At 48.6% G+C, this 27,732-nt stretch overlaps 2 protein-coding genes and 1 non-coding gene across 3 annotated transcripts; 1 reads left to right on the plus strand and 2 right to left on the minus strand.

The window, feature by feature from the left end:
• The first annotated feature begins 1,614 nt into the window (after positions 1-1,614).
• On the plus strand, positions 1,615-1,739 carry LOC121157673. Its single transcript, XR_005884093.1, has one exon. It is a non-coding gene; the product is annotated as a small nucleolar RNA ACA64 (small nucleolar RNA).
• A 7,456-nt stretch (positions 1,740-9,195) lies between these two features.
• LOC121157558 (phospholipase A and acyltransferase 2-like) lies at positions 9,196-16,123 on the minus strand. Its single transcript, XM_040981844.1, has 4 exons — positions 16,080-16,123; positions 14,731-14,834; positions 12,181-12,443; positions 9,196-9,294 (listed from the first exon to the last, which is right to left on the minus strand). Exons 1-4 carry the CDS (start codon positions 16,121-16,123, stop codon positions 9,196-9,198), a joined length of 510 nt encoding a protein of 169 aa, XP_040837778.1.
• Positions 16,124-18,401: 2,278 nt separating this feature from the next.
• LOC121157559 (phospholipase A and acyltransferase 2-like) lies at positions 18,402-27,479 on the minus strand. The gene is made up of 2 exons (XM_040981845.1): positions 27,207-27,479; positions 18,402-18,635 (listed from the first exon to the last, which is right to left on the minus strand). The coding sequence occupies exons 1-2, from the start codon at positions 27,477-27,479 to the stop codon at positions 18,402-18,404; spliced, it is 507 nt and encodes a 168-aa protein (XP_040837779.1).
• Between the last annotated feature and the right edge of the window lie 253 nt (positions 27,480-27,732).

Raw genomic sequence — 27,732 nt, forward strand, 5'->3', positions numbered from 1 at the left:
CTTTCTTAACTTCCTGGCATAGTTCAGGACACAACAGAGTTGTCAAGAGATGCAGTGCACTTCTTGTGTTTAAAGAATAAAAGCTTTGGGGCCAGCATGGTAGCCTACTGACTGATGTCCTCTCCTTTCCTGTGTCAGGATCCCTCATGGGTGATTGTTCATGTCCCGGCTCTTCCACTTCCCATCCAGCTCCCTGCTTGTGGCCTGAGATAGCAGTCAAGGACAGGCCAAAGCCTTGGGACCCTGCACCTGCACGGGAGACCCGGAAGAAACTCTTGACTCCTGACTTCAGATTGGCTTGGCTATGGCCGTTGTGGCCACTTGGGGAGCAGAGCAGCAGGTGGAGGATCTTTCTCTCTTTCTCTCCTCTCTATATATCTGTCTTTCCAATGAAAACAAAATTAATCTTAAGAAAATAAAAGCTTTGGGAATCATCACACTGAGAAGAATGGAATCAGTGTATCAGTGCCAAACAATGCTTTTGTTCACAGTTCTCAACGCCAAGCTGGTGGGTTAACAATTCAGGCTTACCTGAACTGAGCAGGTGGACCACATAACCATTGTCCGTTGCTTCTGCAATGCAGAGCACTTGGGAGTCCTCTGGGAGTCTCAGTGGAACCAGGAGCACACACCTCTCTCATCCTGCTCTGCCACAGGATCCCCTCTTGGTCTCTGAGGTAAAAGACCATGGTGACCCCTTTAAGAGGATATCAGGGCACTTTTAGGTCCCATTTGTAAATCTCTAAAGCTCTTTCCTAAAGTCAGGACAGTTAAGAATCTGTTATCTATATATCATTTATTCTCTACATAGAATCTAATGGAATATACTCAAAGTCATTCCTCAAGCATTTTAAGAAGCTGGATGATTTTTCTGTGGCCCTAATCTCAAGGAATTATTTAAATCAAAATTAAGAGATTTAGTTTAGCAATTCTCATCTATGAACATTTTCATCCATAAGTCAATTCGAAGACTACATAGCTTGGCACATAAACCTGCACATGCATACCAGGTAACATACATTATAAACAAAACAGGTTTTGTAACAGCTTTTTGAAAAATAATTTTAAGTTTTAAAAAATGGTTTAAAGTTACCAGTTTTTAGAATTACATCTTGTTCTCAGTAACCCAAATTAAAGATGCTTTCAGTTGGAACCTGTAGCTTACTGTTTAACTTTAGCTCTATCTGCAATGGGTGCAGTAGTATCTATTGGAACCTAGAAACAACAAATGTAAACATCTATTTACTTCACACTGCACACTGTGGAACCATCTGTAGGACTTTACACACACTTCTACTGTTTAGGCTTTTAGGCCTTGTTCACTAGGATAACAACTGTGACTAATAATGCAATAAATTCATTAGACTTTAGTGATATTTGACAGTTGTGTCAATAGCAGTCTGTTAACATTTCGTTACTGCGACATAAAGTTTATATCACTTCACATCTTAACAGCACCTTTTGATAAAATCCAAACAGCCTAATCAGTGGTCATCTACAAAACGAGATACGTTCTTTTTGACATTCTTATGAGGCCTCACTGGGAATATCAAAAATCAGTAAGTTTGAATATTTGAGTTTTTAAATGACTGTTAAATGACTGTGAAGGCTAGAGCTGGTTGAATATCGCCCAGGCTTTGGCCATAGCCATGGGTGACATTCAACGCCTAGAGCCCCCAGGAGCCTCAGCTCATCTCCCACTACCTGTGTGGAAAGGTGAGACCCAGGCCCCGACAGGCGCAAAACAGGAAACGACAAGCAGGTGCAAAAAGAAAACGAAAGAGTCTTCCAGCCTCCGCATGGGGGCTGGAAGGCTCCAGGACAAGTAGCGTCCCATGCCTGGATCGCACGTGGCCACTACCATGCGCGCGACTGGAGCCGGTATCAGGCTTGCTGGAGCGCCATTTGGAGGTAGGCTCTGCCTGCTGGCCTCCCGGCCAGGGACCTCTGGGTTTTGGTTTCTATGATTGCTGATTAGAATGTTCCATGATGAACCCTCAGGGCTTTGGGTAATATGACCTAATATGGTCTCAACCCATGTGTTTTTAAAATTGTATAACCAAATATATTTTCAAAACCTTTTACTACTCAGAAATTGGGCGGGAGAGCAAAGAAACCTTCCATCTCCTGTGAACGTGTGAGGAATCTGTGCAGTGTAACCTCTCAAGCACATAACAGGTAACTTGTAGACAATAGATTCAAGACAACATTAGACAACAGTAAAACTACAAAGACATATAGGGGGAATCAAGAGCGACCCTGACAACCTATTAACAGGAGGTCATGTGCACAGAGCAGTGGGGGACCAACAGAGTGGAGCAGGTGGACAGGAGGAGGCTTGTATCCCAAACCTGGAGTTCCCGGATCCCCACCACAGGCTATCAGTATGGGCGCCAAGGACTACATCCCAACTGCCAAAGAGACCACGGGGGACTGGAATGCTATCTCTGATTCTTACTTAGCTCCAACTTTGAGTCCCCACCCTCTCTGCAATGACCATGAGGGACGCTCCAGAGCGCCCCCCCCAACACACACACACACACACACACACACACACACACACACACACACACACACAAATTGGAATGGATAGGCAGAGAACAACAAGGAAGGCTTGGTCAGCATGAACTCACACACACCTTACTAGGTAGGACACGGTAGGACACTAGGTAGGATTAAGTACTCCTCACCAAGGTATGGAAGATTTCTCTGCACACCCTTCCTAAAACTGTTTCGCACCTCAATTGTTGAATTGTCATTGAAATAGTCACAGGAAGTTAAGACCATGCATCCAATTTTGACAAATTGGTTGCTCAATACTTTGTCAATTTATCCCTTAACGTTATATATTGTTGCTGATGTTATGTTGGGGCTTTTAATTGACTGGGATTCTACTCTGTTGGTTCTGCCTTCGGACCAGGGAGGGTCTCCCCAAGAAGCCGCTGAACTTGACCGGACAATGAGATGCTGGACTTTATGCTTAGTACATGCTTGCAATGAAGGAATCTCAACTAAACCTGAACTGTGGTTGTGCAGCGGTGGGGGAGGAACCCACCATGGGGGGATGGTTGGGAGAGGGGTGGGGGAAATCCCAGTGCCTATATTGAACTGTGTCACATAATACAATAAAAAAAAATGACTGTGAAGCGTGTCAAATAAGCTTAAAATGTCTGGTAGATCAATTGATTGTTGAACACAAATAATCCCACAACTTGGAACAACTTCACAATTAGAAAAGATTTTGACCAATAAGCATAAGCACCAGTATACATTAGCCACGTTTGAAACTTTTACCAAGGACCTTTGTGATCATGCCAGTATTCATTCACTTTAAAAGAGCATACAAGCTCACACGTAGAATTTGCTCCTCTTTATGGCAAGCATTGCTCTAAATATACACAAGTGACATTACAATGTGCTTTCCATGATCTAAGTTATCCCAAATGACAATCATATCCAAATTATTTTAAATGACATTTATATTATCTCAATTTTGTCACAGTCTTTGAGAGTTCCAGGGATCCGGCTGGAAATCCCAAGGTCTGGAAACTTGGTTTAGAAATGAAGAATTTAGAAGTCTAAATGAGTTAAAAATCAGTCACACGCACACTGAATTCAAAACAAGGACTACTATGACCAAACAAATATATACATAAACACCAAGCACTTCAGAACCGAGAGACATAATCATACATAATGTAAAACTCTCAAATCCTTTGTAATTTCCCACACCATCTTCGACATACTTTAACCTGAAAATATTTTGTAAAACAAGCACATGGGTTTATCTTATGCTTTGGAGTAATTTAACAGTGGGTTAGGACAACTTTATACCAGAATATTTGATATATAACTGTTAATTTACATTAAGTTACAGAACAAGTTGCATTTTTTCTTTTCCTCTTTTTTTAAAAAGAAAGGCTAAATCACTTATCTCTTACCCCACCCCTCTCAGCTAAGGGGTGGGAGGGAAAGCTAGAGAAATTTAGGCCCTTAGGATGGCTGGGTGTGGTCAAGTCAAAAGAAACTGGGAGAACAAGTTAGGCCAAGGGTTAAAACAGTAAAAAAGTTTTAAACAGTAAATCTTTGCTACCCAGTGAGGAGAGCAAACAGAGACCTTCAGACAGAGGAGGGTGGCAGGGAGAGAAAAGGCAAGATGGGGGACAGAGGGAGAGGGTGGGGGCTGACTGCAGATGGAGGAGAAGATGGGGGTTTCTTAGAAAGATGACAAAATAGGTGGGGAAAGCACGTGGCGCCAGAGCCCTGGAAGAGGGCACTGGGGTTTCCTACTTCATGGCTAGAAAACTATGGAAAAGACAGAAAACTGAGAGGAAAGAGTGAATGAGGCCTTCCCCCATTTTCTGAATGCCTGCAGTAGTAAGCTAGATTCCAGAGGATGTCTGGATCCAAAGCGCCATTAACCAGCCACTTGGGAGAGTTAGCTAGGGAATACTGGGGCCAATCCACATTACAGAGAAGTATCAGAGTTTTACATTTTAGATAATGAGCCAATTGAAGGGTTTCTAAATTTGCTAGAAGACAATGTAAGGGGATGTTGGGAGAACTGGTGATGAAAAAATAGCTCCCATGATTAAAACTCAGGACTGATTACCACAATGGACCCAGTGGTCCATGAAAACGACCCAGCAGTCAGACCCAGTGGTCAGGAAAAGATGGCTCTCATAGAAGGTCGTCACTCCTACGTAAGGGACAAGCCAGGCCCCCAAACACCGCCTGTATCTGAAGTCCAGCAGCCCAGCAACAGCCCAGCAGCCTGACTCGGAGGTACAGGGGGCCCCCGCAGCCCAGTGGCCGGGGGACTTCCAGCCCAGGGGCTAAGAGACATGGCACCTGGCCGGGGTTTACAGAACCAGTCTCCCAAAAGCTAAAAGTGGAAAATCAGACCTAGTGGGATATTCGAATAACTCCTTACAGAGATGCTGAAGTTGCTCCTGTAAATCTTTCACAGCTGTACCCAGATTTAATGCTGCTGATGGCACAGGTAGCACAGAGGGCTCTGTGCCTGGCCAAAAGTGATTTCTGCTTGGCACACACTCTATGGGCATATCCTCTATGGGTGGAGGATCCTTGGAAGACTCACTTCCATCCTCTTCCCCTTCCTCCTCCTCAGAAGAGGACTCTAAATCTATTTCATGCAATTTGTTCAGACTTCTCCCTTTAACCCTGGTTTGGGGGTCCCTTCTGCCTTCTTATTCTGGTTCGCAGCTCCTTCTTTGTTACGCTGGTTTGGAGTTCCTTCTGCCTATTTGCTCTGGTTTGTGGCTCTCTCCCCCTTCTTACAGATAATTTTTGAAGGAAGGGTTGCACCATCGCTTGATGGGATGACAAAGCAATATTTACCAAGCACCAGAGGAAAAAGGTGGCTACAAGGAGAGCAAACCATGGGAATACATCGTAGACAGTTTCAACGAACTTCTGCAAGGCCTTAAGCTTCTGCCTTGTGAGTGGAGCAGATCTTGCCTTCCCTTAATCATATGCATTTTAGCGAGTTCTTGCCCCATGGTAAGTTTTACTTATGCCCGTGCAAAATTTTTAAACTTGCCTCAGGATTTCTGGGTCCCTCAGATTGTCCCTCCACCCCCAGGATGGGGAGAAGGTCTGGGGATGAAATTAATTATGCCCCTCCAGAGTTTTTAAATTCTAAACTTGCCTCCAGATTTCCATGGTCCATCAGATTATCCCCCGTACTGTGCCTCACATTAGGCGCCATTTGCTCTGGCCTGCAGAGCCAGTAACAAGGACTCAGAGAGGGTCTGGGGATGAGGCACCGACAGGAGACCAGTGGTGTTGGATGTCTCCCCGGAGCCTCCCTTTATTACTCCTTATATACTCTTTCCCCCAGGCCCTTCAACCAAGCAATAGGATGCCAATGAGTCCCATTAGACCAGGTGCTTTCAGCTGCCAGCCCATTTCTTGTAGTGCTCAGCTTAACGAGTGCTAATCAACTCCTTAGCCCACAACAAGGACCCAGGGGATTGCTACCTGCAGCTGAAAGCTTAGGGATGATTGAGGAGTGGACAGGGTTGGGGAAGGGATTGAAAGATTGAGGGTGGAATTCTCAGGTGGAATGGTGGGTTGCATTTGATTGGTGGATGGCTAGACCAGAGCTGTGAGGAAGAGGAAATGGCACCAGGTCCAGGGTGGGATATTCAAATAACTCCTTACAGGACCCTTACCTCCTGCCATAGTGGCAGGAGGAAAAGCAAGAGAGAAAAACTTTAGTCCCCTGCCATAGTGGCAGGAGGAAAAGTGGAAAAAGAGACCCATATTAATGATGGGGAAAGCACCTTTTAAGGGTTTGCTTCAAAGGGGATTTTCCAAGGACAAAAAGAATTTCCTTGTCCCCCTGGTATCTGGCTTTGGGGCAATGCAGGGTCTGGTCTCCCAAGGGTTAACTCCACAGCTTAGCTTGTTTCTCCAGGTGTAACAGGATGGACAGTCTTGGCCTGATACATTTAGCTCCTGGCTTAACCGCAAGTTCCTGCTTCTCCTGCTTCCCTGCTTCCCATTTATCAAGATGCCCCTGGGGGTCTTAGGAGCTGCTTGAGCACTGGAAAAATACTGGGAGGAATCAGAGAGCATAAAAGGCAGACTGCAATTCAATAAAGTGGCATCCTCTTTGCACGAATGACCCAGTGCGTGTTGTCTTCTTTGTAACCCTAGTCCCTCTGCTCAACTTGGGGTACAGGGTGATGCAGGCGTTGCTGACAGATGGAGGTTCCACTGAGATTGAGAAAGAGGATTCGACGAAGGGTTGTCCTGGGAGGCTGGCCAGCTGAATAAGGTAAGTGGGACATATTGTAAGCCTTTCCTAAACTGGTAGGAGAGAGTTTTATTTTGAAATATAGCTAGGTTTCAGATTTATTTTGAAATACAGTTAGGTTATAGATTTATTTTGAAGTATAGTTAGGTCTTGGTGGATAATTTCTCCTTGTAAATGATGATAAAATGGGTTCAGCCTTCTCCAGGAATAAATTGGTCACTGAGCTTGAAGAACTTCAACATCAAATGGGGAACGCTGTTGGTCAGAACAGGCTGACCGGAGAATTAAGCAGTTCAAGCAAGGTTGATTTAAAAAAAAAAACAAAGAAAGAAAGAAAAGTAAGAAAGAAAGAAAAAAGTAAGAAAGAAACGTGTTTTGTAATTTAACAAAAATAATCTGATGTAGAGTGGTCCAAATTCACTGTTAAATTAACCTAAAGCATGAGATGAACCTAAGTACTTGTTTTACAAAATATCTCCAGGTTAAAGTGTGTCGAAGAGGTTGGAAATTGTAAAGGGTTTAAGAGTTACATGTCTCTGTTCTGATGTGTTTGGTGATTGTGCATATGTTTATTTAGTCGTTATTGTTGGTGTTCTATTATTTTTGTCCGGACAAAAACTAGATTTTGTTTTAATACTCTTTCTCCAGTTCTGTCTTTGTCTTGAGTTGTTAAGTTGTTGCTCTTGTTCTGAATTGGGTGCGTGTGACTGATGACAGACAAGATGGGACACACCGTGACTTACCGCCTTTCTCCTGGTAAATAATTTTAGAGAGACCTAACAAATCTAACAGTTTGTATGACTTTTTCTTGTTGTTTGATCTTCAGTTTACAGTGTTGTCTTGGCATTGATTAGGTCTAGCATACAGTATTCGTTAACATGTTTAATTAAATGTTAAAGGTACTTTTTGTTTAACTCATTTAGACCTCTAAATTCTTCTGTGTTCTAAACCAGGTCCCATGACTTTTAGGGTTCTGGTAGGATCCCTGAAACTCTCAAGGATTGAGACAAAAATTGTCATTTAAAATAATTTGGATTATAATCTCACTATATTATAAAATTATGCTAAATTTGTTGCATGCAATGGTCAGAGGTAATGGCTGATACTTCAGGTGGGGAATTGATATGCTAATGTCACTCTTGGCCCTTGGAAGAGACCTGCTGTGGTGAATCCAAGACATGGTGGGGAAAATACCTTTGTATATTTGAGAAAAAAAAGATGACTTGGGGACCCAGAATACCCTAACTGCCTACTACCCAGTCTAACTCCTTTGTCACAGGTATTCACTACCAACACTTGGTTGGGGTAGTTGATCAATTTGCCCTATCCTCTGGCATGGTACCAGGTGTCCTTTGAAGGCTCCAATGTACTGCCATATCTTCCATGTGCACCTGGACATGCTGTCCACTGCTCTGTCTGAGCCACTGAGAAGATCCAGGTCAAAGTTGGGGTCTTTAAGCTCTCATCCTCCCATTAACTTGAGAGGCCCACAGCACAAACACAGGTTCCACATGTTCAATGAACTAAGTGGCAGGAAGCCAGCTGCCAGAGGCAAAAATTTCCATGTAGTCAATTAACATAAGGACACAGTGGGAGGCAGGAGTGTGCTGAGGCTCTGGAACCTTTCCCTGCTGTCAAATCAATTGAATGACCAAAAGGAAGTAGGAAGGATGGGGTTTCGAAACCTTCATTTTCTCCCTATTCTTACTGTCAACCCGGCAAGCAGGTGCTAGCTATCAACCGGCTGCACCCCAGCACACTCACACCCCAACAGCTTATCCTGTGGACAGGAGCTGGTTTCCCTCCAAGTCTGACCCAAAAAGCTCTCCTTCGTGCACTGCAAGGGAGTGCGAAGAGCACAAGGGTGAGGTCCCTGACAGTGGGACTTCACCCTCAGCTGCATTCCTCCCACAGACAGGCTTCCTACGAAGCTGCCAGCAGCACAAAACACGTGAAATCAATCAAGCAAGCCGGACGTCCACTGACTAGGTAAGTGTTAGCAGAAAAGCTCAGTGGGTTCTTTCTGCCACTTAATATAGAAATAAGAAGCCAGGAACTGGTCGCAGACAGAGAAGTTTATTTGCAGAGACCAGCTGAGTGGGAAAAAAAGAGGGAAGGGGAAAGTATCTCCCGAGAGAAAGCCGGGACGTGGGGTGTCTCTCTAAAGGAGAGAGGGAGACACCAAAGGTTTGAGGAAGGGTCCTGGGCTTTTAAACCTTCCCTGACCTCTCCTTGTTGGACAGGGACCCACAGGTAAAAGGGTTCTCCATTGGTGGTCTCCTAACCAGTTAGGAAATGGGTGGGCAATGCTTGTGTCAAACACTTGAAGGTGTGCCAAAATTTCAGCAAGCTTGGATGGTCTCAGCAGGCTTCCGGGACACTGGACAGGCTGTGAGGGCAGGGCCTTGGATTTAGTGATTCTCAGACAGACTTCTCGTCCCTGCAAAAACCATGAACAGGAAACCCACGAGTACTCCCGAGATACCCATGCTTTGGGCTGCTTTCTGGACCTGCAGTGAAAGAGAGATAGCATGGCTCAGTGGCAGGGATCTGGCTGGAAACATCCCTGTGACCTGTCCCACGGCCAGGTCCTGTCCTATGTGCCCCCTCACAGAGGAAACAGGAAGCAGGGCACGCCTTCCTCCCTCCTTGCCTCTCTCCTTTCCTTCCCCTCCTCTTTCCTCTTGCCTCCCCTTTCTCTTCCTGTTTCTCCCCCTCTCCTACTTCCCTTCCCCTTCCCTTTTCCTTCTCTCTTACCCTCTCCTTCTCCTTTGCCTCTTCTCTCCTTCCCCTCCCCTCACTTCACACTCCCTCCCCATCTCCCTTCACCTCTCTTTCTCTCTATCCCTTCTCTTCTTCCCTGCCATTTTCACCTCCCTTCCCTCGCTGCCACATGTCATCCAAATACATTTTAAAGCAGGGAACAAAAACCCTGAGAAACCACAGAAACGGGAAGATGGACTGCCCCTCCCCTCAGCACGCTGCCCTGAGCCTTCGAGACCCAGTGTTTGAGAGATCTGGAGAGCCTTTGAGAATAGCTGGGTCAGCCTAGTGCCAGGCATGCCCCAGGCCCACCTTTGCATCATGTGTCCCATCACCCTGGGTGGCAGGCATTTTAGTGCCACCTTCCAAGGTGAAACCTGATGACAAACACTGACAAGAACAAAATCCCACTAACAGCAGATGTCAACAAATTTGAATGCAGGAATGGCCGGAGATATGGAAGCAGGCACAGCCAGCCCCTTTTGTTCAAGGTCATGCAGAACCATCTCCAAGTGACCTGCGTGAATGTGGCCAGACAACATTTCATGAAACCTGCAAAGACACCTGAGTAACCAGTGATGAGGGAGCTGGGACAGAGGCCTGTGGGCAGAGAGCAGGGCAGGGGCAGGGGACCAGCCTGGGCTCAGCAGAGTCAGAATCACAAGAAAATGCAAAGCATGAGATTGAGTGGACAGAGGTGCCAGGGCGAGGCACAAACGAAGTAGAAGACAGTTGCCTCCCTGACACATCCTGCCCACTTGAGCTATGACCCTTGGAAGGACAGAGAAGGCCCAGCTCCAAGGCTAGTGCTTGGGAAGAAAACAACTATTAGGTTTGAGTTCAGGTCCAGAAGCAGGCAGCCACACAGAATAAAGTTCAGCTCAAAGTAAACTTTACTGGGAGCCATCCCAGGTGAGGTTCACTGGTCCAGCACAGGCAAGGGGCCAGGGAAGTTACACTCAGAGGTTGTAGGGAGGAGATGGCAAAGAGAGATGGGCAGTGCTGCTAGCTGGCACTGTGGCTCTCACGGCTACCTTCTGCTGGAGCCCTGGCTTTATTGCAGGTTCCTCCTTTACCATATGCAGAGGGAAGCAATGAGGGCACACAGGACTAGAAGTGGGCTGGACTATCTCAGACCAGAGCCCTGTTCTAGAACGTACACACTATATGATCAAAGCATTTTTCTTTGCCACACCATGCAGGCTACTTTGTTTCTTCGTTGCACCCTGTCTGTTTCTCAGGGCCTCACTAGACAACATTTTAACCAACTCTTCCTAGGCCAACACAAGCCTCCACTCATTCACATCCTAGCCTAACCCGCTCTACAGCAGCTGCTCTTCTACCAGTACTGTAATATCAAAAAGACTGGAAGGATAGGCTGAACAGAAGCATCTCCTGAAGGAGCTGAGTGACTCAAAAGACCAAGAAAGTTATCCCAAGCCAGGAACACCCGGTAACCTTGGAACACCAAGTAGCAGGCCGGGTTCCACTGCTCTCTCTCCTTCCTGCCTCCCTCTGTCCACAAACAACACAAGAGAGCTTTCCTAGCCTCAATGCCATCTTTGCCAAGGTCAAGCAGATATTCCCATCCAGAAATGATGCAGATGCTGAGTCTGTGCATAAGACCAATATCCACCATCACAACATGTCACAAGCACGCATAAACTAGGAGCTGCAAACGCCCCCATCCCCCACACCTAAAATGTGTAAAAGCCCAGTGCTGTAAACCCTGGGCGGCCATTTCCTTCACAGGGTCACCCGCCAATGTGGACGTGGTAGGGGCTGTCTCCCACCAGGAAGCAGTATGTCAGACTCCTTTTCTCTCTCTTTCTCTCACCGCTGTCTATCTCTGCTGTCTCCTCATAACCATGTCACGAATTCCCTGGCCCACTGCTTGTGCTGAACCAATGAACCTCACCTGGGAGCACTCCCCATAAAGTTTCATTTGAGTTGAACTTTATTCTGTGTGGTTGCCTGGTTCTGGACCTGAACTCAAACCTAGCAACAACATCTGGAAGTACCTTTAATGAAAGCCCAGCCAGTAAGCACATACCCTAGTCCTGCTCAGACCTAATGAGGGCAGTCCTGGTCAGCAGGACCACTGCTATGCACCATGGGGAGTTCCTACGTTGGTGCCCAGAACAGCGGAGCGTCCTGGAACCTCTCTCTCTGGCATTCTCCCTGCCATTGCAAGCTGCCCAGTAACCAGGAGAAGAATCCTGTGTAAACTGCACAGAGAGGTTTCTCACTGGCTGAGTGAGCTGAATGTGAAATCCTAATGTGAAGAAGACGTTATAGCAGGAGCTGGTAAACTACACCCCGGGACAGGATCCAGTCTGCTGTGCCCATCTCTGAAATAAATGCAGAGACTTGGCTTGCCCGGGGAACACAGCCTTGCCAGACCTACCACTCCCTTCCTTGGCCATCACGTCCATCTGCTTTGATTTGGGGTCATCCACTCTCATATCACTGTCCCCATCAGAATGTGACAGTTCCAAGGGTGAGAAGTCCTTCTCTGCTGTCTTGTGCATGAACCCTGCTGTACCCCGGGCCCAGTCATGGCAGGTGACCAGAGCCTGGCGTGAAGACATGGTCTAGCTCCTGGGTCAGGGGGACCCTGAATGAGAACACACCTGGTCACTGCGGGGGATCCCATAGCGCAGTTCGTTCACGAAATGCTCGCAGTTGTCTTGGGTCAGGGAGTAGGGCACCTCCTTGCCCACCTTCTCCATGGCCCGCTGGACAATCATGTTGGGAGGCAGTGGCTCGTACTTGTCGTCATGCTTGTTATTGACCCGGTACTCGTACATCCCAGCCACCTTGGACAGCAGTTCCATCTTCACTATGGCTCTCTCAGCCAAGGGAGACACAACACTGGATATCCGAGCTCCTGCAAATTGATGTATGGGAACCATCATGTCAGCCCAGTGTGGGGTCACCAGGGCTGAGAGCAGGTTCCAGCTGAGGCAGCCTCACTGCTCTTGGCCCCATCCCCAAGGATCTGTCCATCTTGCATAGGCTGAAATTCAAGAACAGGTCAAACTGAAGCCTGGATTGCTCTTTGGGAAGTCACCAGGGGCCCAGGGGTCTTGTTTCTTTGTGGAACAGGTGCGTCCACATATTTCTGAAACAATCAGGGCTTGAGCTGGTAGACAACTAAGTCACCATCACCGGCCTAGAAAAGTCACTGGCTCCCTGACCAAGACCAGCACAGTGCAAGCACCTGCAAATGAGGGGACATTTGCAATAGTGTGAAAGAGGACCCCTGAGCATGACCAAGGCCCACCCTCAAAATCCTAGCTCACTCCCCATCAACCTTAGCCAGCCCTGTCCCACTCGTCCCCCAACCCTGCCCCAGGGCCCTGTTCTATCACTTCTAAATGGAAGGCTTCAAGGTAGCTGAGGGCTGTGTCATCCAAGCCTCCAGTTTTCTGATTCATCTGTACTAGGAGGACCCTGCCTGTCCAGTTTTACCCAGGCTGCTGAGAAGCTAAAGTGAGACAATGGCTAGTGACTGAGCCTGAAGCTACCAGTGGGAGGCAGATGGACCTTGGGCCACAGACTGAGCAGTCCTGCTGAGAGCTGGGTCCTCCCTGGGTGCTAGGGTCCATCTGCCCTTTCCTGGCAGGCCCAGAGGACATGAACCAGTAGGTGAGGATATTTTTGCTCTTGATTGTATGTGTGTGTGCATGCTCTCAAAAAATAATTAAAAAATAATAATTTAGGTTGAATTCTGAGAGCCATCCTCCTTGCTACACACATAGCTGATACTCCAGCCTCCATATAAAAGTTTCTCTAATGACTGCTTTAAATTCATCAGCCTCATGGCTGGCATGATGGCTCATCCGCTCTCTTCAAATACCAACATCCTGTTTGGGTACCAGTTCCTGTTTTAGCTGCTCTACTTCCTGTCCTGTTGCCTGGTGATGACATGAAAAAGTAGTGGAGAATGATCCAAAACCTTGGGACCCTGCAGCCATGTGGGAGACCCAGGGGAGGCTCCTGGCTCCTGGCTTCAGATTGGCTTGATCACAATCCTTGAAGACATTTGGGGAATAAACCAGCAGATGGAAGATCTTTCTTTCTGTCTTGCTCTCTAGAAATCTGCCTTTCCAAATAAATAAATAAATAAATAAATTGAAAAAAGAAATAAAAGTACATTTGAATATGTATTTCTGAAAATTAACCAAAATGGAATGCACAGTTTGAATATAGCCTCAAGCCAAACTCCCAAAGTCACATAACTTCATCCTGATTTCTCCCCAAAATGCTGGCTCTGCACAGAAACAAAGCAAAGCTACTCTCACATGAACAGGATCTTCCACAACTTGTAGCCAGTCAGCTACAAAGATGTTTGGCCAGCACTCCTCACCTTGGTTGAATGTCGATCTCTCATTCCCAAACAAATCAGGCAACAATGTGTGCAGAGTCTTCAAAAAGTTCATGGGAAACACAAACCATGAACAAACTATGCGTGGATTTCTTTTTTTTTTTTATCCAAGGATTCCCTGAGCCTTTCAAAGATCCCTTATACTTCTTCTTTTGTGCTATGCCTGCTCCAAGCCAAGCTTCTTGCCATTTTCAGCTTGAAGTCCCCTCAGTCCTGAATTCTTCTTTCCAGTGTGCAATAAACCTCTCAAAGATACATACACGTGTGTGCACACACCTGCCGTGTAGCAGCCCAGGGCATACAGGGGAGATCTATTTCACCCGGGTCCCTGCCGTTCAGCAGGTGAGTGGCTTCCAGGGCCCACCATTCTCCATTCCTGCACCTGCTCCTGGGAGGAATGGAAGTTTATCCTGGCTCCACACAGAGTGCAGCCACGTGCTCCAAGTCAGTCTGTGAGCAGAGCAGCCAGGATTCCCTTGCGTTCTGCTTCCATCACACAGCACAGCCAGCCTGGGTGGACTGCTTGAAGGAAATGACTGCTGTTGGCTGTGGCTTACTCCTCCAGAACAACCAACATGTAGGCTCTGGGGCATATGGGGGATGCTGAGCAGGTAGAGAAGGTTTGGCTGGGGCTGAACCACTCACCCCCACAAAATGAACAAAGGTCCAGAACCATCTTTCCACCAACTGACAGATAAGAACAGGCAGCCTCTGATACACCCAGCAGGGAAAGGCATGTTCTCCTGTCTCTGTTTTCCCTCCCGATGTAGGTTAGTGTAATTAGAAGGAGAACCCTTACCTATAGGAACCATATGGACCACGTAGCCACATCCCACATAGACAGCCCAGTGTTGAAAGCCAATGATAAAAATCTCAATTAGATCTCCTTCTTTTGGTGTCTGAGAAACCTACAATAGAGAAGCCAGAGACAGGTAGGAGTGAAGCTTTGAAAAGAACATTCTAGAACCTGACCTGTAAGGACTCTTGACTCTGATTGCAGTCTCACTCTGCTCATTGCCTACAGGGTCAAGGGAGCACTCCCCACACCAGGAAGAATCCCTCCACTTGCTAGGGCTGCTGGGCCATGATGGTGTTCCACAGGGGACCTGGAGATGCTTAGGAGAAGGATGGCTGGTAGGAATCAGGAGTGTGAGAAATGGTGCATATGAGCTGGGCATGAACGCACTTGAAGTGCCCAGCATGTGTGTCAGCAAGAGACACCTGAAACATCTCAGTGATGACCACCTGTCACACACGTTAGCCTGGGTCATTCCTGTGAGTCACAGAGCTCCAATGTGCAAAGTCCACAACACCAAACCCAGTGTGGAACACTCAACTCATGTCCCCCATCGCATCTTTGGGGGAGAAGAGCATTGCTCCACCTCAAGAGGAGCAGAATGGGTCTCAGGAAGGGAAGAGCAAACAGTTAAGTCTACATTACTTTTGGTGGAGGTAACCATTGTGGTGCAGTGGGGCAACCCAGCCCTTAGGATGTCCACCTGTCATATCAGAGGGTTTGGTTCAAGTCCCAGCTCTCTGCTTGCTACTCAGCCTCTTGCTAATGTGTACCCTGGGTGGCAGCAGGTGATGGCCCAAGTGTCTGGGTTCCTGCTCTCGTGTGGGAGGCCTGGTCAGACTTCCTGACTCTCAGCTTCAGCCTGACCCAGCCATGGATGTTGTTGTGAGCATCTGGAAAGTGAACCAGCTCTCTCTCTCTCTCCTCTCACTTGCTCTCTCAGCTTCTCTCTCTCTCTCTCCTGCCCCTCCTTCTCTCTATATTTGTGCCCTTAGCAATCCAGACCATCCCAGGAAACCTGAGACGGCTGACATCTGGGCTCAGGCCAGAAGCAGGGTGACAGATGGCAGGTGTGCCTGCAGTTCCTAATGGGGCAGCGTGCTTCAGCTCAAGCAGAAGGAATGCTGCCCTTGGCACAAGCGTTCTATTTCTGGACTACTCTGAGGTCAGCAATTACCACTCCACCCTCTGACTAGGCTGAGCCAAGCCACAGGGGTCAGGTCCACCCTGATCAGGAAGCTAAACCATGGCTGGGTGATGCAAAGACCGCTGACTGGGAGCTGAGATCCGATACAGCTGGCAAGACACTGATGGCCACATCAAGGGCCACCTAGAGGAGTGGGCATTTGGGCACCGGAGACAAGAGACATCCAGGACAGCAGCATCCCATTTTTGGGGTGTCTGGACTTGGATCTCATCTCTGCTCTCCGTTCCAGCTCCTGGGAACCAGAAGTTGATGGTTCAAGTACTCTGATCCGTGTCACAAGAGACCCAGATGGGGTTCTGGACTCCTGACTTCAACCAGGTTAACAGGCATTTGGAGAGGTGAACCAGCAGATGGAAGAGCTTGTTCTCTCCTACCTCTCTCTCTCTTACAAATAAAATCAAAATGAATCATCCCCCCAAAATCAGCTTGATCAAAGAGAGGATTATTTTGAGTTATCAGAAACTCACAGTAACACATGGAATGCATCCTTCAAATACCTTCAAACCCAGATGTACATAGCAATATTTTTAAAATTCACAAGGCATCACTGAATCATGCAGAGGAATCACCATTCTATTCTCCAAAGCTGGTAAATAAAGAACAGGAATTAGGCACATTCTAGATCAACTGCAGTCAAGAAACCTGATTAAAAACCACAACAATGTGCAGAGCAATGGCTCAGCAGTTGATTTTCAAGCAGGATCCTATATGGATGCCAGTTTGTGTCTTGGCTGCTCTGCTTCTCATCTGCCTCCCTGCTTGTGGTATGGGAAAACAGTGAAAGATGGTCCAAAGTCTTGGGTCCGTGCACCTGTGTGGGAGACCTGGAAGAATCTCCTGGATCCAGGCTTCAGATCGTCTCAGCTCCAGACATTGTGGGTGCCACTGCCCCCTCCCCAGCCTCTTTGGATCCAAACCTCACAGCAGGTGAAACCAAGATGCTTTCTGGGCTCATGTCCTAGGGCCAAGGTTTTGTGCCCTGAGGGAGCCAGGCCACAGGCCTAAGAATATGCCACAGCTACCAGCAGACTGGGACCCACGCAGTCGAACCCTTTCCCGCTAGTGCTGTGTCTGGGGACTCACCGAAGCCATCCTGATTCCAGTAGATGGTCTGTCTGCAGGCGCCTGCAGTATCAGCCTTTTATTGGCAACGAAGGGTTTCGCTTTCCCTTCTCCACCTGTTTATGCATGGAAATATGTCACATCAAAGACCAAGATTCACACAAATCATTTGGTCATCAAACTAGGGCAGGGTACAGGTATGGAAACTGGCAGGAGAGAGGAAACCAGAGTTCAAGAGGGAGACTCCGAGGAATTGGCTCAGGTGTGGTCAGCAGCATCAGTTGGTTAAGCCGAGGTCGACAATGCCAGCATCCCAGACCAGAGCACCAATTCAGGTCCCAGGTACCCCACTTCTAGTGAAGCTCCCTGCTAAGTGTCTGAAAGGGCAGCAGAAATGACCCAAGAGCTTAGGTCTCTACACCATCGTAGGCTCCTGGCTTCATCCTGACCTAATCCTGGCTGCTGCAGGCATTTGGGGAGTGAACCAGCTACTGCAAGATTCTCTCTCTCTCTTTAACTCTACCTTTCAAATACATTTTTTTAATCTTTTTTTTTTTTAAGTCACCAAGTTGCAAATAGAGAGGAAAGAAAGGGGAGTGAGCAAGATCAGAGGATGGGCAAGGGGGGAGAGCCTGGAGCCCACAGGGAGAGTTTCCCAAGGGAGTGTCCACTGCAGAGTCAGCCAGAGGCCAGCACCTTTGCCGTGGGCACGCAGCGCAGGAAGGCAGGGACTGGGGTGTTTGGAACCTGGGGCCATGACTTGGACAAGGTCCAAACAACAAGCAGAGCAGCCTCAAGTTGATTAAGGGAATGATTGTGTGCTTAAGAGAGCAGCAGGGGCCAACAATCACACAGCCAGGCTGAGCCTCCAGGCCCAGAGACAATGGGGGTCTTGGAAGAGGGGCCACCTGCTGTGTAGACACAGCTTCTAACTGAACTGTTTCTGAAATTTTCTCAGCTTTAGCAGCCCTTCTCTGCTCCTGCCTCAAGCCCAGGATAAGGGAGGCAGAGCCGGGAGGGAATCATAGAAACACAGAGACCGCAGGCTTTGCTTGGATTCCCTTAGCCGTCTTGCGCCTCACTGCCATGCACTGCAAAGCTGATGGCATGAGAGAAGACACCAGAACACAGGTGTGGCCCCTGCCCTGGCCCCTCCCCACCCAAGCAGCTGGAAAGCAAGTGAGCCTGGCCAGAAGACGGGCAGGAACCATTCTCCCACCTCCCATTCCCAGGTGCCAAGCAGAGTCAAAATCTAGGACAGGTGGCTGTGCCTGAGCTGCTTTTTGAAAGGCACGGAATCACAGCACCCTCACCCAAACCCCAAATAAGTTCTCCTCTCCAGATAGCCGATCCCAGCCAACACCCCCAGGCCCAGTGGACAGGAAAGGGTGGGTAGGACTCAGAGAGGCAGCCTGCCCTGTGTCCACAAGTGGAGGGCGTATGGATGGGCAAACCAGAACTCACAACCTACCTTCTGCAGGTTCTTAGCAAAACAGCAGCTTCTGTGTGAGAGGCTGAGGCCACAAGTGAAACTGAAACAACCAGGATCTGGCAACTGCTCAGGCCAGCTCCTCCTCTGTGCTGGCCAAACTCTCCTCCTAGGGGTCACAGAGGGACAGTCCTCTCCTTCTGGCTTGAGGGAGGGAGTGGGGTTGGCACAGCCACTTCCCTCTACTCCCAATGGCCATAGCCCCTTGCCTCTCTGTGATGGTCTGGCTATCTTGCAATCACATCACTGCCCCATTACCTTGAGCAGGAGGACTGTCTGACTGCTCTCAGCTGCAGAAGTGTCAGGTAGGGTTGGCCCAGTGACTAAATTGCGCAAAGCAGAAGTGGGAAGAAGCACCATGTCCTTGTGCTGGGGTTGCTGGGATCATAGCTCACTCCCCACCCCGGGGTGGACAGAGCAGCAGACACTGAGACCCTGGAAGCCATGCGAAAGCAAAGACCTGGGGCAGGTGGCGTTCATTGCATCCCTGCCTGGGCAGAGAAGGTGACAGTGCAGCCACATGCCCAGGCTCCAGATGAACCCTAGGACCACAGCCTAGAACACATATATTTTTGGTCAAGTACTTGTTTCTTTCATTAAAGAGAAGGCTATAGAAGCAAGAAGGGCCTTCATGCTCCCCTCCTTCAGCCCCAAGCATCCAGTTCCTTCCTAAAGCAATGTGGTCAGTTCCTTTTCATCCCTCAGGGCAATTCACACTACAGGCAAGGCGTCTTCAGAGTATTCAGGGGAAAGGTCTGATATTTTTTAATTCTGTTTTCCAAGAACTTTTTATTGTGCCCTTATATCCTTTTTAGTGAGTTGTATTCACTCTCTTATAGAAGAATATTTGTAACATATGTCCATGACACCAAAACCATCTCGTACATACACGACCCAGTGCTGGTGGGGATGGCAGGAAATCTGAATCATGTTTCCTGGCTGTGGGCTTTGGCTTGACTGCAATTCAAGAACCAGAGTCAATTTGGGCTTCTGTCAAATGCCAGACAATCCCAGGTGTGGGCAGCAGCAGCTCAGCTGAATGGCTGCCACCAGTGCCCTGCAGTGTGCAGGAAGAACTCAGGGAGAGGAGACTCCTTGACAAATGGTCTCACCAGAGTAACCCGTGGTGTGCATTGGTTTCATGACTCTGTGTGTGCGCATCTGGGGGTGTGTGCATGTGATTGTACCTGTACACACATTTACAAGGCATGTGGCCCTGCAGCACCATCACCAACACCACTACACAAAGAATGTCCTCCATGTTGTAGAAGCAGGCCCAGCCTAGGCAGCATTTTAATACTGGCTCCTGAGCCCCCTCCTTAGCCTGGGTGACAGCCATGCCCTATGGCTGTGCACTGTGATTTCTCTTTCCTGTGTCCACATTTTGACCCTAGACACACTAACCATCTCAGGGCCCTCAGGTTCCTGGAGGAGGAAAACCCTTGACCCGTAAGCGCAGTTCTCTAGTGCAAAGGAAACAATTCACAGGCAACACTTCAACAGGCTGCTTCCCAGTGTCATTCATTCCAAGCCAAGTATCTCCCTGGCCACTCCAGAGTCGGGAACCAGACAACCAGGGACAGGTCCTGTGTGGCCTAGAACCTATGGACATTGTCTAAGTAGGTCAATCCCACACATGCTTGCCCTGCTCTATGCATTCCTCCCTGAACATGGTCAATGACCCAATGGTCATGACCCAATGACCCATGGTCAGGGACCCAATAGGTCCCTATGCCTTCTGCACAACCCTAATCTTCTTCATGTGACCAGCCATGGAGCCATCTTCAATGCAAATAATCCTTTGCACTTGCTCTTTCTCTCTGGCTCTTATTTGTCTTCTCAGACCCTGTCACATTGTCTGCTCATCTTGGGTAGTCTATGACAAGTTGTTTATGGAGAGCTTCTGCTTCCTAGTCCCTCCCCAAGCTCTGCACACTTGTTCATTGCAAACAGAAGCAGACGACTTCTCCAGGCTGGACTGAGGACAGTGGGACCAATGCCAGATATTTGGTAAACATACAAGGGAGGTAGTAGCTGGCAGCACAGGAGGACTCACTTCACTGAGTGTAACAATGTGTCAGTCTTGCATGGGAGACTGGGTTTCCCATTCACCAGTGTTGGCCATTTAGAAGACTTACTGCTCATCCCTCAGCCATAATACATTTCTGTGCCCACTTCACACACTAGTCCCACAACAGTCACTGCTTCCTTCCACATTCAGTCTCCCTTTCTTGGGACTGGCGGGTGCCACTTCGTAGATTACAGTCAGTTCCCAGGCAGTGGAGTCTGCTTTTTGTGCCCTTGTCTCTGCTACCTGTTTCTGGGGTCCTGCCATCCCTGCATGGCACCTGCACTGCCAACCCAGTACTCATCATGATTGTTCAATTGGATGCCTGAGGTCATCCTTGCTCCCCATCCAACCACCAAAAAGAGTGTCCACAACCCAGACATTCATCGTTTCCTGAGCAGGAAGACTCAGACTGGATTCAACAGCTCACCAAGGCCACCATTTATATTTCTTCCCACCACGTGGTTCCCATGAATACAGCTGCCTACACAGTCTTCCACTGTGGCCACTGGAACTACAAGTGCCAAAGGACAAAAGAGGTGCAGCAGGACCTCCTCATCAATGAGGAGTAAAATCTTTCCCACAATCTTCAGGATGACTTGCTCCCAACCTTCATTTGCCAGAACCAGTAACATCTCTGACCTAAACCAAACATAGCAAAGGGGAAGGAGCAACCTTGAGAGGCTCGGACCACACACATGGCATCACCTTGGTCCATGGGAAGGAAACCTGCTGTGTATGGACCCCCATCCCCCTCGGTCTCCCAGAGCTCTATTTGCTGAGGAGGTAAATGGCAGCGGTGTGTTTGTGTAAGTGTGTAGATAATTAGCTCTTGTTAAGCCAACAGACACATCTACCACCATCACCACAAATAAGGACATTATAAAGCTATAAAGAGACTAGAGACGGTTCTTCATCATGATCTAGCCAGGAAAGTAGAATCTAGTGCTCATGCAAGTGGGGGGTAGTGTTCTGGAAGAGACCAGAGCAAGTCTCTATAGGTGGCCAGAATCCCAGAATCCACGTCTGCAGGCAGGTTGGCAGTGATCCCTGGGCCTAGGCCCTGTGAAGGCTTGGCCGTTTCTGACCCTCTCAGAATCTGCATTCTTGAGATCCACTTTGAAAACAGCTCCAGAGGGAGGTCCTGTGGGTCACAGGGATGGTCTGGGAGTGGAGCCAAAACCAGGAAAGTTCTCAGAAGTTCCCCAGAAAACCAACATGAGGGCACACAGGACACACAGCTACAGAAATGCTGAGTTTCTAAAGCAAATGTGAGTGTAGCATCTAACTGTTGCTCATCAGAGTCTTACAAGTTTGTTAATCTAAAACACATGCTACTCTTATTGTTTGTTTATTTTGATTTGAAAGAGTTTCAGAGAGGTCATCCATCTGCCGGGTCATTCCCCAAACGGCTGCAACAGTCAGGGCTGTGTCAAATCAATGTAGGAGCCAGGAGCTTCTCTGGGTCTCCCATGGGGGTGCAGGGGCCCAAGACATGGACCGTCCTCTGCTGCAATTTCAGGCTATTAGCAGGGAGCTAGGTGGGAAGTGAAGAAGCCAGGACAGACCCTCGGGGATCACATGAGGCACAGAGGTGCCGAGCACTGCGTCCTCCTGGGTATGGCTTACCTGGTGACTGTTCTGCAGCATTCTACATGAACATGATTTTGACATATGAAAAATAAAGCCTGATTACCTCCCTCCAGAGTCTCATCATCTAGTACTAAAATATAACATTTCTGAGGATCTTTTTAATTATCTCGTCATGTTGGCATTTAGAAAGCTTGTGTTTGGAGGCTAGCACTGTGCAGTGTGTTAGACTGCCACCTGCGAAACTAGCATCCTATTGGGTCAGTTGTTCAGTTCCTGGCTGCTCCACCTCCAATCCAGCTCCCTGCCGCAGGCCTAGGAAAGCAGCTTATCCACTTTTGTTGCAGTCATTTAGACAGTGAACAAGCTGATGGGAAAAAAAAATCTCTCTCTCTCTCTTTCTTCTCTCTCTGTCTGACTTTTGAGCAAGCAAATACATCTTTTAAAAACTGAAAAAACAGGGCCCAGCATGGTAGCCTAGTGGCTAAAGTTCTTGCCTTTCATGCACCAGGTTCCCTTTTGGGGCTGGTTCATGTCCCAGAGGCCCCGCTTTCCTTCCAGCTCCCTGTTTGTGGTCTGGAAAAGCAGCAGAGGATGGCCCAAGTCCTTGGGCCCCTTCACCCATGTGGCAGACCCAGAAGAAGTCCCTGGCTCCTAGCTTCAGTCTGGCCTGGCCATGACATGCCTGGGCATCTGGGGAAGTGAGTCAGTGCAGTGCAGAGAATGTGCTGACTCAGTCCTGGCACCCAGACGTTGATGTTGTTGTCGTAATTGAGCCAGCACCAGTGTGGGATGGGTGGATCTCTCATACCAGTACCAACATCCTGTCACCAGACTCCCCTGAATCCTTCATTCCATCATTCCCTGAACACACTGGAGCACTAGTCAGTCATCAGAAAGTACAAATCTCGCCATTGTGATGAGATAGAACAGCAGGCCATTGTGCTCAGTGAAAGAAGCCAGGCTTGGGATGTCCAAAATGCATGACGTCACGCATCTGTGGCATCTGTGAAAGCTGAGGGTGGAAGAGCAGCTGCCAGAGGCTGGGCAGAGCAGGGGCAGGAACCATGGAGAAATTGGCCAGCAAGTATGAAGTCCCAGCTAGATGGAGAAGTAAGTTCTGGCACGCCATTGCCTGACAGCATGACTAAAGATGACAGCTGAGTGCCTTGTAGTTCATCACAAAGACATGACAAAGGTTTGAGGAGACATAGGCATTGTCTGGTTGGCACATGACCCAAACCCACACGCATCAGGGCATCGCATGGCATGCTATGAGAACACATCATTTTTAGTGTGAATTTAAAAGATCAACACACAAAAAATTAGGTGTGTGGGACTTTAAGGGTTGGAAGAGGAGCTGGGAACTGAAGAAGATAACACACAGATAGGGTAACTGGGTGCAGCGCTCACAGCAGCACGTGCCAGGCAATGTCTCATTCCCCAGGATGAGCTATGGAGCTTCAGTCTCTTGCCAGTCATTGGAGTCAACATTCCCCGGTGGATGAGCTCTCTGGGGAAGCCACACATGTTGACAGAATTTCCCCTGGAGCCAGTCTCTGAGCAGACAGGAAGTTCCCAGTAACCTTTGGTTTAAGTTCATTATAACCCAAAGTTCTATTGTTCAGGGTCATCTGATCTGCTGGAGATCTTAAGCAGGCATCCACTGGCTCTTCCCACAGGGGCCCTGGCCCTGGAGCCCAAGGACACACAGAAGAGACCATGGTGACAGTGCACCATGGAGGGACAGGGACCAAGGCTCTGGGCCCAGCTTATCAGAAGCTCGCTGTTACAGAGAGAGAGAGCACTCACACAGGACACAGGGTAGGATGTTTGGAGGAGTCTTTATTATCCAAGCTTGGTGACAACAGTTCCTGCTACACTACGGGAACCACTGCACAGCACAGGCAGTCAGGTTTTTTGTTTTTGTGTTTTCTTTTTTTTTTGCTTTTGATGCATTTTTTGCATAATATTATATTTATTATTTTGGAGATAAGATTTTAAATGTGTATTATTGACATATTTGCATATGTCAACTATGATAGTCACATAGTTTTTAATGTGAATTGATACAGTATGTCATTGTTATGATACATTCTCATTCTCATTCCCACGCTCAGAATAACCAAGAGTACTGCCATGACCACGTTTTGGGCTGCTTCCTGGACCTGCAGTGGAAGAGAGATAGCATGGCTCAGTGGCAGGGATCTGGCTGGAAACATCCCTATGACCTGTCCCACGGCCAGGTCCTGTCCTCTGTGCCCCCTCACAGAGGAAACAGGAAGCAGGGCACGCCTTCCTCCCTCCTTGCCTCTCTCCTCTCCTTCCCCTCCTCTTTCCTCTTCCCTCCCCTTTCTCTTCCTGTTTCTCCCCCTCCCCTACTTCCCTTCCCCTTCCCTTTTCCTTCTCTCTTACCCTCTCCTTCTCCTTTGCCTCTTCTCTCCCTTTCCCCTCCCCTCACTTCACTCTCCCTGCCCCTCTCCCTTCACCTCTCTCTCTCTCTATCCCTTCTTTTCTTCCCTGCCATTTTCACCTCCCTTCCCTCGCTGCTACATGTCATCCAAATACGTAAACATTTAGAAATAGGAAACAGATACACTGAGAAACCACAGAAACGGGAAGATGGACTGCCCCTCCCCTCAGCACGCTGCCCTGAGCCTTCGAGACCCAGTGTTTGAGAGATCTGGAGAGCCTTTGAGAATAGCTGGGTCAGCCTAGTGCCAGGCATGCCCCAGGCCCACCTTTGCATCATGTGTCCCATCACCCTGGGTGGCAGGCATTTTAGTGCCACCTTCCAAGGTGAAACCTGATGACAAACACTGACAAGTACAAAATCCCACTAACAGCAGATGTCGACAAATTTGAATGCAGGAATGGCCGGAGATATGGAAGCAGGCACAGCCAGCCCATTTTGTTCAAGTACACACAAAATCATTTCCTTTCCTAGTGATCTGCATGATTGTGACCAGACAACATTTCACGGAACTTGTAAAGACACCTGAGTCACCAGTGATAGAGGAGCCAAGGCAGAGACCCCTGGGCAGATGGTAGGGGCAGGCGACCAGCCTGGGCTCAGCAAAATCAGAAACACAGGAAATTGCAAACCATGAGATTGAGTGGACAGAGGTGCCAGGGCAAGACATGAATGAAATAGAAGAGAGGTGCAGACTTAAGGCATTCTGCCCACTTGAGCTATGACCCTTGGAAGGACAGAGAAGGCCCAGCTCCAAGGCCAGTGCTTGGGAAGGACATTGTTAGGTTAGAGTTTGGGAACACAACTAGGCAGCCACATGGAATAAAGTTCAGCTCAAAGTAAGCTTTACTGGGAGCCATCCCAGGTGAGGTTCACTGATCCAGCACAGGCAAGGGGCCAGGGAAGTTATACTCGGAGGTTGTCAAGAGTTAGTTGAGAGATAGGCAGTGAGAGTGCTAGCTGGCACTGTGGCTCTCTCGGCTGCCTTCTGCTGGAGCCCTGGCTTTATTGCAGGTTCCTCCTTTGCCACAAGCAGAGGGAGGCAATGAGGGCACACTGGAGAAGAAGCAGGCTGGACTATCTCAGACCAGAGCCCTGTTCTAGAACGTACACACTATATGATCAAAAGCATTTTTCTTTGCCACACCATGCAGGCTACTTTGTTTCTTCGTTGCACCCTGTCTGTTTCTCAGGGCCTCACTAGACAACATTTTAACCAACTCTTCCTAGGCCAATACAAGCCTCCACTCACTCACGTTCTAGCCTAACCCTCTCAGCAGCCGCTCTTCCACCGACCGGCACCAGCACCATAACACAAAAAGGCTGGAATGAAAGGCTGAACAGAAGGAACTGCTGAAGTACAGGGAAACTGATCCCAAGCCAGGAACACCCGGCAACCTTGGAACACCAAGCAGCCAGCCGGGTTCCACTGCTCTCTCTCCTTCCTGCCTCCCTCTGGCCACAAACAACACAAGAGAGCTTTCCTAGCCTCAATGCCATCTTTGCCAAGGTCAAGCAGATATTCCCATCCAGAAATGATGCAGATGCTGAGTCTGTGCATCAGACCAATATCCACCATCACAACACGTCACAAGCACGCATAAACTAGGAGCTGCAAACGCCCCCATCCCCCACACCTAAAATGTGTAAAAGCCCAGTGCTGTAAACCCTGGGCGGCCATTTCCTTCACATGGTCACCCTGCCAAGGTGGAAGTGGTAGGGGCCGTCTCCCACCAGGGAGCAGAATGTCAGACTCCCTTTCTCTCTCTCTCTAACTCGCTCTCTCACTCAGCTTCTCTCTCTCTCGCTCTCTCTCTCTTCCCACTGTCTATTTCTGTGCTGTCTCCCCTTAACCTTCAGGCATACATTCCCTGGCCCCACTGCCTGTGCTGAACCAATGAACCTCGCCTAAAAGCACCCCAGTAATTTCCTTTGCACTGAAGTTTATTCTGTCAGGTTGCCTGGTTCTGGACCTGAACTTGAACCTAACAACAATCTTTGGAAGTGCCTTTAATGCTCAGCCCCAAAGAGGGGAGTCCTAGTTAGCACAACCACCGCTGGGCACCATGGGGAGTTTTCACATTGGTGCCCAGAACATGAGTGGCCTGGAACTTCTCACTCTGGCATTCTCCCTGCCATTGCAAGCTGCCCAATAAGCAGGAGAAGAATACTGTGTAAATTGCACAGAGAGGTGTCTCACTGGCTGAGTGAGCTGAATGCACAACCCTAGAATGTGAAGAAGACGTTATAGCAGGAACTGGTAAGCTACACCCCAGGACAGGATCCAGTCCGCTGTGCCCATCTCTGAAATAAATGCAGAGACTTGGCTTGCCCGGGGAACACGGCCTTGCAGACCTACCACTCCCTTCCTTGGCCATCACCTCCATCTGCTTTGATTTGGGTCATCCACTCTCATATCACTGTCCCCACCAGAATGTGACAGTTCCAAGGGTGAGAAGTCCTTCTCTGCTGTCTTGTGCATGAACCCTGCTGTACCCCGGGCCCAGTCATGGCAGGTGACCAGAGCCTGGCGTGAGGACATGGTCTAGCTCCTGGGTCAGGGGGACCCTGAATGAGAACACACCTGGTCACTGCGGGGGATCCCATAGCGCAGTTCGTTCACGAAATGCTCGCAGTTGTCTTGGGTCAACGAGTAGGGCACCTCCTTGTCCACCTCCTCCATGGCCCACTGAACAGTCATGTAGAAAGGCAGTGGCTCGTACTTGTCGTCATGCTTGTTATTGACCCGGTACTCGTACATCCCAGCCACCTCGGACAGCAGTTCCATCTTCACTATGGCTCTCTCAGCCAAGACAGACACTCCAGCTCCTGCAAATTCACCTATGGAAACCATCATGTTAGCCTGGCACAGGGTCACTGAGGCTGAGAGCAGGTTCCAGCTGAGGCAGCCTCACTGCCTTTGGCCCCATCCCCAAGGATCTGTCCATCTTGCATAGGCTGAAATTCAAGAACAGGTCAAACTGAAGCCTGGATGGCTTTTTGGGAAATCACCAGGGGATCCCAGGTCTTTGGTTTCTTCCTGTGTTAAAAAAGGTTTTCAAGCACCAGGTGGGTTCACATGTCCCTGAAAGAATCAGGGCTTAAGCTGG

This window comes from Ochotona curzoniae, unplaced genomic scaffold (genome assembly GCF_017591425.1).
Source record: "Ochotona curzoniae isolate NIBS_2020 unplaced genomic scaffold, NIBS_Ocur_1.0 contig_3527, whole genome shotgun sequence".
Classification (NCBI taxonomy): Eukaryota; Metazoa; Chordata; class Mammalia; order Lagomorpha; family Ochotonidae; genus Ochotona; species Ochotona curzoniae.

Bases quoted from the DNA above. Each gene is read 5' to 3' on its own strand.
- LOC121157558 (XM_040981844.1), bottom strand. From the start codon at position 16,123: ATGGGATGCTGCTGTCCTGGATGTCTCTTGTCTCCGGTGCCCAA. The intron at 14,835-16,079 runs ATGCCCACTCCT...GGTTTCTCAGAC, and splicing joins CTCTTGTCTCCGGTGCCCAA to ACCAAAAGAAGGAGATCTAA. The intron at 9,295-12,180 runs GTGTGTTCTCAT...CTTTCACTGCAG, and splicing joins GGATCCCCCGCAGTGACCAG to GTCCAGAAAGCAGCCCAAAG.
- LOC121157559 (XM_040981845.1), bottom strand. From the start codon at position 27,479: ATGATGGTTTCCATAGGTGAATTTGCAGGAGCTGGAGTGTCTGTCTTG. The intron at 18,636-27,206 runs GTGTGTTCTCAT...CCCTCCCTCAAG, and splicing joins GGATCCCCCGCAGTGACCAG to CCAGAAGGAGAGGACTGTCC.